This window comes from Botryllus schlosseri, chromosome 1 (genome assembly GCF_051294905.1).
Source record: "Botryllus schlosseri isolate E-star chromosome 1, Bs_hap1, whole genome shotgun sequence".
NCBI lineage: Eukaryota > Metazoa > Chordata > Ascidiacea > Stolidobranchia > Styelidae > Botryllus > Botryllus schlosseri.
Window position 1 is genome coordinate 32,023,491 of NC_137236.1, and position 13,544 is coordinate 32,037,034.

Here is a 13,544-nt window from a genome sequence, read left to right on the forward strand (position 1 = left end):
GCAAAATGTTGGCACCGTAGTCGAATTCTTACAAAATTTGTGACATTTTCTACGTTTCAACCTGAATTTTATTCTGGTTTTCCTGAAAATGCTACAGACCTGTAGTTTACGAAACGTGCCAAGCCTGCTGTGCAATAGAGCTCTTCGAAAATGACTTTTCTTCTCAAATCGCACAGGCTACTTGATAAAATTGTTAGGTTACCTAATTTAAGCCTGCACACCAAATTTGGTTCAATTCCAACCAGTAGCGGCATTGCTACATAAGAAAGTTTCTATTTATTATATAAAAATAAATAATAAAAAATTACCTGTTCACCCCATGAAAGTGTTAGGCTGTCTATAGAGACGATGTTCACCGAATTTGGTTCAATTCCAACCAGTGGAAGCGGAATTATTGCAGTCGAGAAATTTGGATTTGAATAAAATAGTATTTGTGGTGGGCACCACTATAATAAACAATCTTCTTTGGAAAACTAAACTCGCAAATTTGAATATTTATTAGGATAAATTATAAATTACAAATTACAATCATCAATTTTTTCTAAACCGCAAGACGCCCAGCTCACTACAAATAAAAGATATCATAAATCATAATAACGTATGCGCACAAGAATTTTTTTCCATACAGCCAACAATCATTTCATGCAAGGTAACGACCACAATCTCGACTTCACCAAGTATAACTTTTAATATACTGAACTAAAAATATTTCGTAATAACTCACTGCAATCGGCGGGTTCATCGGACCGGTCCCCGCAATCGTCCTCGCCGTCGCATTTCCACCAGTAATTGATGCACTTGTGGTTGTCGCAAGCAAACTGCACATAAAAAATATCCCGGTGATTAAAACGCATCATGCTACAGGCAACACAGTAGTTCTGCTTCAGTTCATAAAATGCCTACCATCCGCCTATCTTAAGAGATTCTTGGAGGTAGAGAGCTTCAATTTTGTGATACGATTGTTGATATACAATGTTTTTTACAATTCTCTACCAGTTGCTGACGATCACCCCTGACAAGTGTCAGACGAAAATATTCCCGTTCATTTCAATATCAATATACTATTCAATAGCCTATTTTAGGGATTTTCAGGATCGATTAATCATAAAACAAGACGCACTTGGTTGGAGGCGCAATTTTCCACGCATTTTCCTTCGTCTGATTTGAGAAAATCGTTCGAACAAGCGCACGTGTATCCCCCTCCCGGCGTCACCAGACACAGGTCGCTGCAATTGCCCTTGGACTCCATGCACGGGTGGCTCGGCACTGTAAAAATTGTAAAGTTACCATCATGATAATTTAATCTCTGGTGTGTAGAATTTGGTCAGTAATGAGACAATTTCTACATAAAAAAAACAGAGAATTTTGCACTAAAATAAAAATTATTACATTTTTTTGACTCACGAAAACTTAATTTTGACACAATTTTGCCGTCATGTGTGTAAATTAGGCGTTTTCGCACATGTTGTTAGGAACTGTACTAACTTTCTTCATTTTTTGTTGGAAACTAAATCTTATATACTTTGGAAAAAATTGTGTAGTTATATTGGCAATTAAAATAAAATTTGGACAAAACTGTGCAGCTATAATCTCACTTGTAATATAATTTCAGAAAACGGTGTAGCTATAAGCCTAATTCTGGTCTACTTTGGCCAAAACTGTACAGCTATAATTCTGATTCAAATCCAACTTGGGAAGAACTGTGCAGCCATAATCCTAATTGTAATCTACTCCAGAAAAAAACTGTGTGGCTATAATTCTAATTTAAATCTAATTTGGAATGAACTGTGTAGCCATAATCCTAATTGTAATCTACTCCAGAAAAAAACTGTGTGGCTATAATTCCAATTTAAATCCAATTTGGGAAGAACTGTGTAGCCATAATACTAATTCTAATCTACTCCAGAAAAAACTGTGTGGCTATAATTCTAATTTAAATCAAATTTGGGAAGAACTGTGTAGCTACAATACTAATTCTAATCTACTCTGGAAAAAACTGCGTGGCTATAATTCTAATTTCTATCTGATTTGGGAAAAACTGTGTAGCTATAATCCTTGATCGTAGTATAATTTGGAAAAACTGTGTAGCTAAAATTTCGATTCCAATGTAATTTGGAAACACAGAATATTTTCTAGTTGAATATTTCATTGATGGAATGAATACAGAAAATGAACATTGAAAACGCAGCCTACTTGGGTAAGGCTGTCTCAGCTGGTGCACAACTTTCAGATCCATAGGCTTGTGCTGGAGATGGTGAATCAGCGCCATCGGACGGGAATGGTTGTTACCTAGAAGAGAGAAACGTCAGAGTTTGAAATATTCAGTTAGTTTGTAGGATAAACATTGACAATGTTCAAATTAACACCCCCAACAGACGAACACGCACTGATCAAGGTAAGCTGTTAAAATACATTAATCAACCCGTACAAGATGTGCTTATGCATATGAAATTTTGCTTTGGAGAAGTATCTAAGTATGTCTTCAGCCCACCTAGCTCAAATACTATATTATTGTGTTTGGTTACATTAAAGGACTTCCAGTTTTCATTTCAGGTATCTTTTACACTAGATTGTCTTGTATGAGAGACCTTGCAAGCATAGCGACCGTATGAAACACATTTTTTGTAGTTTGGTTCCATGCTATCGCATCATAACATAGGCCCAGACACACACTGTAGGATTGACCAAGGCTATGAATTCCAAATAATAGGGTGGAATTGACTGAAAACAGAGAGAACAAATCAACTACAATATCTGCTGTAAGAATAATTCTTTTCAAGTTTGCTCTTCGATTCAATCACCTACCTTTGTATTTGTGTAGCTTGAAAATGGAGTTCTCGTGCCAGTCCGTCCAATACAGATGGTCTTCGAAAAGCGTCATGGCGAATATGTGAGGCACAACCATACTGTTGACGCTCCGCAGCACGACTGAAACACAGTTTTTTAATTTGAAATCAGGTTGTTAAATCAAATTCGTTATAAAAAGAGTCAACAGTAGATTTAAGTATGAGTATTGAAGGAATCACATCTTAATTTAAATACCATTTAATTACTATGGTAAAAAATACTGAAAAATCAGACTGAAAATCTTAAAATCCAATTAAAGTCAGAAGCGTCGATAATTTTTCACCAAATTTTCACCAAAGTCAGAATGTCCATCAAAGCACCTTGTGTCCAAATTTCAAAAAGATTGTGTCGTCAGTTTCAAAGTTATAGAATGAATGATTTTCTGCTGCGAGGGGTAACCTAGCCTCTTAATTGACATCACTTTGAATAGTATATTCAATTCATATTGAGATGAGCCCGAATATTTTCGACTGACACTCGTCAGGGGTAATCGTCAGCAACTAGTAGAGAATCGGAAAGATCATTGCATATCATCGATCGTATCACAAAATGTTTTGGCAAAAATCAATTTGTGATCACGTATTCCAACAAAAAATCGATTAAAACACGCGATTCGGATCAAATTATTGGCATAAGATATAATTACGAGTGTAATTCTCATTATTTACGACACATATAGTCGTGCGGGGTATTTCAGCGACGCCAATACCAGTTAAGTCACAGTAAAATAGTTTATTGTGATTATATTAGCATTCCTCAGACCAAAGTTGTGAATAATATTGGGTTCTAAGGGCTCCATTTCAGGCGAAAATTAAAGAATTAAATTAAATCTAAAAAAAAAATATTGCGAAACAAATGATTATACAAACATTTCCGAGAGCCAAGGCTCCGAGACTGATAAAACATTTATTTGTGACATAGAAAAAATAATATGTCTCACCAATTCTGGCGTTACTGCCATCCTCGTTACAGTACGCGATATAGTCTTCCTTTGCGTCAGCCCAAAACAGCTTGTTAGTCGGAAAGTCTATGGTCAACGCGTTCGGCCATGCGAGACGCCTGCCCGGCCAGCCTTTGATTCTGGCAGCCTCTGTGGTGAAAATCGAAAAATGAGTTACATTGGGCCAGAGACAAATATTCGCAAACATGATATGTAGTCGTTTACATCTTTGGAGAACGGATTTGTACAAACTACTAGCTTTTCAGAATGCGGAACTAGAACTAGAACTACCGTATCCAATTCTTAAATCTCACAACTAGAACTGGAGCTACTCAGCTTATGAAATCCGCAACTAGAACTAGAACTACTCCTTTTTTAATATTCACAACTAGAACTAGAACTACTGACTTTTAAAACTTGCAACTAGGACTAGAACTAGAACTACGCAGCTTATGAAATCCGCAACTAGAACTAGAACTACTCCCTTTTTAAAATTCACAACTAGAACTAGAACTACAGACTTTTAAAACTTGCAACTAGGACTAGAACTAGAGCTACGCAGCTTATGAAATCCGCAACTAGAACTAGAACTACTCCCTTTTTAAAATTCACAACTAGAACTAGAACTAGAACTACTGACTTTTAAAACTTGCAACTAGGACTAGAACTAGAGCTACGCAGCTTATGAAATCCGCAACTAGAACTAGAACCATTCCCTTTTTAAAATTCACAACTAGAACTAGAACTACTGACTTTTAAAACTTGCAACTAGGACTAGAACTAGAATTAGAACTACTAATTCTTCAAACTTGCAACTAGGACTAGAACTAGAGCTACGCAGCTTATGAAATCCGCAACTAGAACTAGAACTACTCCCTTCTATAAATTCATACCTAGAACTAGAACTAGAACTACAGACTTTTAAAACTTGCAACTACGACTAAAACTAGAGCTACTCAGGTTATGAAATCCGCAATTACAACTAGAACTACTCCCTTTTATAAGTTCATAACTAGAACTAGAACTACAGACTTATAAAACTTGCAACTAGGACTAGAACTAGACCTACTCAGCTTATCAAATCCGCAACTAGAACTAGAACTACTCCCTTCTATAAATTCATACCTAGAACTAGAACTACAGACTTTTAAAACTTGCAACTAGGACTAGAACTAGAGCTACTCAGCTTATGAAATCCGCAACTAGAACTAGAACTACTCCCCTTTTAAAACTCACAACTAGAACTAGAACTACTTACTTTTAAAACTTGCAACTAGGACTAGAACTAGAGCTACGCAGCTTATGAAATCCGCAACTAGAACTAGAACTACTCCCTTCTATAAATTCATACCTAGAACTAGAACTACAGACTTTTAAATCTTGCAACTAGGACTAGAACTAGAGCTACTCAGCTTATGAAATCCGCAATTACAACTAGAACTACTCCCTTTTATAAGTTCATAACTAGAGCTAGAACTACAGACTTTTGAAACTTGCAACTAGGACTAGAACTAGAGCTACTCAGCTTATGAAATCCGCAACTAGAACTAGAACTACTCCCCTTTTAAAACTCACAACTGGAACTACTTACTTTTAAAACTTGCAACTAGGACTAGAACTAGAGCTACTCAGCTTATGAAATCCGCAACTAGAACTAGAACTACTCCCTTTTTAAAACTCACTACTAGAACTAGAACTACTTACTTTTAAAACTTGCAACTAGGACTAGAACTAGAGCTACGCAGCTTATGAAATCCGCAACTAGAACTAGAACTACTCCCTTCTATAAATTCATACCTAGAACTAGAACTACAGACTTTTAAAACTTGCAACTAGGACTAGAACTAGAGCTACTCAGGTTATGAAATCCGCAATTACAACTAGAACTACGGTACTCCCTTTTATAAGTTCATAACTAGAACCAGAACTACAGACTTTTGAAACTTGTAACTAGGACTAGAACTAGAGCTACTCAGCTTATGAAATCCGCAACTAGAACTAGAACCACTCCCTTTTTAAAATTCATAACTAGAACCAGAAGTAGAACTACTGACTTTCTAAAATCAGCAATTCAAACTAGAACTAGTCGTGTCACTCACCAAGAATGGAATTGTCCACAATGATAGACTTGTCCTTGCCATCCATCCCGATGCGACCAATGTGAGGGTAATGGCCCCAGTCCGACCAATACAAATAGCTGAAAATAGCAATCGTAACATTGTCATAAGATACCTAAATCGAATTAAACATTCATTTTGCTGGAACAATCTTAGAGTCGAATAAATTATACTGCAAAGAGTCCTGAAATCAATCAACAAGATTAGTGCTGTCACACACCACAAATTTGTCATCAGCATCACACTATTAAACCAAATGTCAGAGAAACAATCTAAGACAAAGACCTAAGCCCAACCTACCCAATTTGAGGGTTCAGTATCAAGGCGCGGGGTTCATCCAGCCCTTTGTCGATCAGAGTTTTCCGATAAGCTCCGGAAGTCGACGACACCTCTATCGTCTTGACAACTACAAATAACATTGAACGTTGAAATTAACCCAGTAAAATCGGTTAAGAAACAGTGCTCAAAAGGTATTATCAGAGTGTTCGCATAGACCAGTGGTTCCCAACGTGGGCGATATCGCCCCCCAGGGGGCGATTTGGCGATCTAGGGGGGCGAAAATGACGAAGGGGGCGATAGGGGGGCGAAAATGGACAAAGGGGGCGACGGGGGGCGAAAATAGCGAAGGGGGCGATAGGGGGGCGATGACGCGTCAAAACGGCTGACCTTTTTTTTTTTTTTTTTTTTTTTTTTTTTTTTTTTTTAGTCATCCACCTAGCAATTCGGAGAGAAAAAACGTTATTTGCAGCTCTGAGCGGAGAAAGATGACCTTTTTTTTTTTTTTTTTTTAGTCAACCCGCCGGTGATTATAGTCTGTATGCCCAATTATCGGTGCACAAAATTTTGGGGGGCGATGATTGGTGTTGACCTTGAAAAGGGGGCGATGGGTCGAAAAAGGTTGGGAACCACTGGCATAGACTCTTGGAGCTGCAGAATTCAAACCTGAATATTTTTTGCTGACACTAGTCAGCGGTCGGAAACACACATTGGAAACGCACAATCTAACTAGCAAATATTAAATACATATCGAAAGACCCAAATTCGTGACCCCGTGAACCGTGTTTGAGTCGCGACGCATACTTTACGAACCCCTTCTGTACATTCGGGTTTATTTTAATATGGAAATACCATTCAATTGTATACAACTATTGCAGAGAAGGTTCAAACACACCCATCTTCACGCTTTCCACGCAAGTCAATACAAATTCTCAACAAAACCAACCGACACCCCACGTTTAAAAAACGGTGAACGCGTTTACAACGCATAACATTCAGGGTGTGTCAAGTCAAAATATGTTAGCACCGCACACGGTTAGTGGCACTTGAAAACGGCACGTCAAAAATTCAACCACTCGTCTCACCGAAGCCTTCCTGTAATTCCACTGCAATGAAACCGGTGCAATTCAAATTGTAGTGAAGCATAGAGTAACAGAAACGTGAACAGATAAAAGAATGATGTCATATCAGAATGGAGATATTATTGAATTTGAAGATCTTACCCTGATTTGGATTGACAATTTTTCTACACAGAATCGAAATATCCTACATTTTTATGTAACTTTTCGATGAATCTGAGATATCACTCCAAGTAAGCTTGGGAGTAACACTAAATTATTTCGGTAACATGTTGACTCTGATTTCAGGAATCAGAATTGAAAATATCAGATGCTGTACGTAAATCGTCAAAAACTGGATTGTAAAACTATTTTTGGATTGAAAAATTTGCTTCTGTCACCGAAATGATGGCATACAATTATTTTCCGGTTAACCTCAACTTCAAATACAGAATTTTTCTCAGCAGGCTGCAAACGAGGCTGCCCAATACGATTCAAGTATCAATCACACCAAATTATCTTCTAATGTAGTGTTAAATATTATATCTGTATTGAAAATAACCCCGAATATTTTCATCTGACGTATGTCAGGAGTCATTGAATAATAAATATAGTGTGAAACTTTCATTGTGCTTTGTGCTGGTATATTTCAGTTTTCTGCAACATCCTTACAATGTCAAATATGAATGGTGTCGTGTAAAATCTACACCAACTAAATCTAAGCTAAATTGCAAGGTGTAAACTAGACCAAATCGCAATCTAACGGAAATGAAAACTACAACACTGCCTCTATTGAACAATGAATATGGTTAACAAACGGTGTACACGCACACAAACCACGGGTGAACAAAATTTTGCGAATATCAAGTGTGAAGCAGCGCCACAAGTAAAATGCTCATTTGTGGAATCCAGGCACCCACAAAACGGACGGAAGTACTCCAAATGCCGAAATCCACAGACCACATTCATTACTAAGTAGACCACAGAGCTGGAAATATCAAGAATTGAACTTACCGCGATCGCTCCAATACAGATTCCCGCCGATCCAATCCACGGCTATACCGTGCGAATGGACTTTATTTATGGTTTCTGCGTCCTCCGCGTTCAAGGTATCGGAGCTGGACGGGAGCTGGTGCCTAAACCAAAAGCCGCAACGAGTCACACAGTAATCATTTTTTAACATGTCAAAATTTGTCAAAATTGTAGCTGATGGAAGACTTCTTGGGCGTTGCATCATTCTTATATTAAGAAGCGCACGATGAAAAATTCTGACGTAGACTGCACTGTCAGAATGAAGCAACACGGTTTGTCACCAGCAGTGTACGCACGACTTGAGTGTTGTCAGCCAACAACTGCCGCTGTTGAACGTTCTTTCCCCATTCTCGGCAAAACCACTTAGTAAGGACATACACTTTCTACCCATGAATGTAGGAAAGTGTCACTCGTTGTACTACAACAAATTTCAAGTATTTCTACCATAATACGCATTGTAACTACTGGAATTCTTCATACGGCCAGATTTTGTTAAAATACTAGTTTTTTCCAGTAAAAATTTGTCTGTTTATAAGCCAAAAACGTTTTTTTTTCAGGCCAAACTACTTCCTTAGGACAGCCAGTTCCTACCAGAAACGAAGATAAGTGGTGCGATTTCAACATTATTTGGGAAAACACCTAAAGTGCATACGTTAGGTCAAAATTTGGTCAAAATTCAGTTCGTTTAGGTAAAAAAAAGACAAAATTTCGATTTTTAAGTCAAAATTTTCCCTTTTTTGGATAAAAAACGTCAAAATTTCGATTTTTTAGGTCAAAATGTTCCGTTTTTTAGGTAAAATAAATCGCCCTAGCAATCATGCTTTGCAAAATATTGAGACCGTAGACATCGCGTATGGAAGGGCTATATATTGGCACCAGGACTGTTCCCCCGCCCCGCGAGTGATGCGTAACATATTGATTTCCATGCCTTGATAGAACTCCGTAAATATACCAAAATTTGGATTCGTACATTTGGATTTGGCTTCCGTCCGTGTCCACGTCGCTCCAGTACAGGGACTGTTCCGCCCAATGAAAGTCCAGCGCGACAGCGGTATGGAGACCTTCGATGTGCAGCCGAGAGGAAGACCCGTTCAATTTCATTTCACGCAGATAGTACCTGGAAAGGCAAGACATATAATTATACAAACATACATCATTTTTTTACCGTAAAAAACTTAATTTTGACCAAATTTTGACCTCGCGTATGTAAATTAGGGGTTTTCCGACATAATGTTAGAATTGCACCGCTTATCTTCATTTCTGGTTAGAACTGTCTGTCCTCACTCAGTAGTTTGACCTGAAAAAACTTTTTGGACTTCAAAATCTGACAAATTATTACATGAAAAAACTTTCTCTTAACGAAATCTAGACCTATGAAGGATTCCAGTAGTTACGTCACGACACACAGTCGTCCCAATGAAATCTGCAACTAGAACTAGAACTACTCACTCTTCAAACTTGCAACTAGGACTAGAACTAGCGCTACTCAGCTTATGAAATCCGCAACTAGAACTAGAACTACTCTCTTTTTAAAATACACAACTAGAACTACTCGCTTTTTAAAATTCACAACTAGAACTAGACCTAGAAATACGGACTTTTAAAACTTGCAACTAGGACTAGAACTAGCGCTACTCAGCTTATGAAATCCGCAACTAGAACTAGAACTACTCTCTTTTTAAAATACACAACTAGAACTACTCGCTTTTTAAAATTCACAACTAGAACTAGACCTAGAAATACGGACTTTTAAAACTTGCAACTAGGACTAGAACTAGCGCTACTGAGCTCATGAAATCCGCAACTAGAACTAGAACTACTCTCTTTTTAAAATACACAACTAGAACTACTCGCTTTTTAAAATTCACAACTAGAACTAGACCTAGAAATACGGACTTTTAAAACTTGCAACTAGGACTAGAACTAGACTAATTAAAATTAGTTGTAGTACAACGAAAGATACTTTCCTACATTCTCGGGTAGAAAGTGCCTGTCTTACTAAGTAGCTTGCCAAGAACGGACAAAGAACGTTCAACAGCAGCAGCTGTTGGTTTCACTAGGCCGTTTATGATTCACAACGATAGGCCTATAAAGTAGGCTACAAGCTGTGGAATGTCAAATGATAAGTTCATCCACGGCCTTTATATAGGCTATGGTTAAAAAAAATCATCCTATACATAACGCAACAGAATTTAATATGTTTGATTTCACTTTTGTGTGACACATGGTTTTGAAAAAGACATGCTGTTAGATCGGAAGTTCTGGTGTGTAAGGCTTACTTTAGTACCATACTGTCTACTTTGAGACATACAGATGTATAGGATGCCCTTTTGAATAAGACATACTGCTGTATAAGGATTGCTTATGCATAAGACGCACTTGTGTATATGAGCCGATCTTGTATAATACTTACTTCTGTATGAGCTGTAGAACGAAAAAAAAGCATACGTAGTTTTGAGTTGATAACAAAAATTCACGGCTTACATAAATCTATTATAAGAATGATAAGGTCCGAGAAACAGGCGTCCATTACCAGAGAAATCACGTCATGAAAACCGAGCCCTTACTTGTTAGCGAAGATAATATAAGGCTCGCCTGTGTCCTTATTCCTCACGCACGAGTCAGGCTGGTTAGGGTTTACGTGGTAACCCTCGGCGCAAGTGCAAGAGTGTCCGCCTGGCTTGTTGTTGCATATCTGAAGAGATTGCAAGCTTTAAGCCACTGACAGACATCGTCTGCTGTAGCATATTGTACAGGATTTAAAGTGTCATAGCTGCACAATGTGAGGGAATGAGATTTTTCTTTGGAGTAAACTTCATAGAATAACAGTTCTAGTTACAATCACACAATATCGCAATGTTCTGCGATGACCAGGAATCTCATGAATAAAGTTATGCTGTCTGTATGTAAAAATTTACGAACCAAGATATCGACATTTACAAAACAAGAGATGTGGGAATTGCCTGCAGTGATTCGAAATTTTCAAATTCACCAGACCAGTAATACCATGGACATCACGATATCACGATATCACTCGGACTCTCAAAAAATGGAGATGGGACAAATGCCAAGTCCTAAGTTGAACTGGCGGCATACTTGCTGATATATGTTCGAAATAAGAATCGTCACGATATAACAAAAGTGACAAGTCTGGAAAGGGGGCGATTTTACACTCACCTGCGAGCACGGCGGGTACGGATCAGCCTCCAGACATTCGTTGATGTCGACGCAAGAGTACCTGTCTTTAGCCAGCCTGTAGCCATCGCGACAAGCGCATGTGTATCTAATAGAAAGAGAAATGGTTGTGAAATAAGCTCGGTCAGGTTTTTATAGGCGGAATTTTGGTCTGTGAGTGTGTGTGTGTGTGTGTTGCTCCATCTACGGTACGGCTGTTTAAAAATGGATTTTTTTGCAAATTTTACTGGCTACGTGATGAAATTGTTGGGTTCGGTCTAATTGCAACCAGTGGAAGCCAAGTTATCGGAGTAAAAAATTTTGGATTTCGATCAAATAGTGTGTACATTATGGGTCTTCAAAAATAACTTTTTCTCAAATCGTACTGGCTACTTAAGCTACCTAATTCAAGCCTACTCACAAAATTTGGTTAAATCCAACCAGTGGAAGCGGAGTTATTGCCGTCGAAAAATTTGGATTTCAATAAAATAGTATTTACGGTGGGCACCACTATAATAAATAATCAAAGAATTGGTCACTGTAAATACTATTTTATTCATAATCCAAATTTTTCGATGGCAATAACTCCGCTTCCACTGGTTGGAATTGAACCAAATTTGGTGAACATCGTTTCTATAGACAACCTAACACTTTCATGGGGTGAACAGAAAATTTTCAAATTTTGTGTCATTTATTTTATATAATAAATATAAACTTTCTTCTCCTGTAGCAATGCGGCTACTGGTTGGAATTGAACCAAATTCGGTGTGTAGGCTTAAATTAGGTAACCTAACAATTTTATCAAGTAGCCAGTACGATTTGAGAAGAAAGGTCATTTTTGAAGACCCCTAGTGGCAAGTTCTTGATTAATTTATTATAGATCTGCCTACCGTAAATGCTACAATTTAAAATCATAAATATTGAACATCAATAACTTCACTTCCACTGGTTCTACTGGCCAAATTAGTTGTGTATCGTTTTTTCAGACAATCAACATTTTCATGGTGTGGCCAGTGAAATTTGAAAGAATTTTAGATCTACTTTTATTTAATAAATCCAAAACTTTTTTTCTCTCAGAGCAACGCCTCTATAGGTTGAAATCGAGCCAAAATCAGAGCGCAACGTTTTTTTGACCATGTAGTCCTTAAAATTTGATAAAATATTGTGTAATTTTGTAACTATTTATATTCGCAATAAATTAGAATAGATCTGCTGCTACAGGTTGTATTGTAATTACGACAAATTTGGTGTGCAGCGTTTTATATGCAACCCACCAATTCAATCACTAAGTCTGTGAAATCTGGAGTTTTCTTAACACCCCTAATGTAGACGAATTATTATACTTAAGGATACAATTTGAAGTATATTTTAAAGACCCTTCCTCAAAAATCTCATGTTTACTGCTCTCGCGATAAGTAAAATTGATGAATCAGGATTCCAAACGGTCCGTCTTACTTGTATTGCCTTTCGATGCACAGCTGCTGGCAGCTGAACGCCTTCTCGCAATCGCTGATGTCACAGTGGGACTCGTCGCTCAGATCCGGGCAGTTTTTGACGCCGTCGCAGGTCAGGTTGATACTGATGCACGTAATGCCTGGAAATGGGGGAATGTCGCGTTTTCGATCAGTTTCCATTCAATATTCACACCAAAGTAGAGGCAGATGCTAAGCCACAAATCTTCACTACTAGCAATGGTTTACAACATCTGAAAAGCACCACACCAATGAGTTCAAATATTTAAGATTTGTTATTGAAAATTAAATTTTTTTTCCAAATTTCACTGTCTACGACCGTGAAATTGTTGAGTTGTCCGCAGAAACGACGCAGAACAAATTTGACGCAATCCCAACGCGTAGAAGCGAAGTTAATTGAGTGTTTTGCATCAATAATTCCCGCATTACCCACCGTCAAATCCAAAAGTTTTAACTGCCAGAACTTCGCTTCTACCGGGCGAAAGTGAGCGAAAATTGATACGTACCGTTATTTTGAAGGAATCAACAATTTCACGGGTTACACGGCAAAATTTGAAAAAATAATTTCAATTTTTTCATAATAAACTCAGAATTTTTCCCCGTGCCTCCACATCTACAAGTCAGAATT

General features: G+C 37.8%; 2 protein-coding genes across 5 annotated transcripts in view; one reads left to right on the forward strand and one right to left on the reverse strand.

Moving 5' to 3' along the window:
• The window catches only part of LOC145435343 (prolow-density lipoprotein receptor-related protein 1-like), a 145,755-nt gene that overhangs the window by 39,750 nt on the left and 92,461 nt on the right, over positions 1–13,544 (reverse strand). For 2 of the 4 annotated variants that reach the window (XM_080312634.1, XM_080312631.1), the window contains exons 65-77: positions 12,900–13,038; positions 11,448–11,553; positions 10,838–10,965; positions 9,241–9,387; positions 8,253–8,374; positions 7,266–7,286; positions 6,205–6,310; positions 5,887–5,984; positions 3,788–3,937; positions 2,806–2,928; positions 2,194–2,289; positions 1,121–1,266; positions 725–818 (exon numbers count right to left, since the gene is read on the reverse strand). In XM_080312634.1, the coding sequence (XP_080168760.1) occupies positions 725–818; positions 1,121–1,266; positions 2,194–2,289; positions 2,806–2,928; positions 3,788–3,937; positions 5,887–5,984; positions 6,205–6,310; positions 7,266–7,286; positions 8,253–8,374; positions 9,241–9,387; positions 10,838–10,965; positions 11,448–11,553; positions 12,900–13,038 (1,476 nt within the window). The remainder of the gene's footprint in view (positions 1–724; positions 819–1,120; positions 1,267–2,193; positions 2,290–2,805; positions 2,929–3,787; positions 3,938–5,886; positions 5,985–6,204; positions 6,311–7,265; positions 7,287–8,252; positions 8,375–9,240; positions 9,388–10,837; positions 10,966–11,447; positions 11,554–12,899; positions 13,039–13,544) is intronic. The other 2 variants (XM_080312646.1, XM_080312642.1) reach the window with 1 other exon arrangement.
• The window catches only part of LOC145435525 (uncharacterized), a 349,573-nt gene that overhangs the window by 30,597 nt on the left and 305,432 nt on the right, over positions 1–13,544 (forward strand). The gene's annotated exons all lie outside the window — the stretch shown is intronic.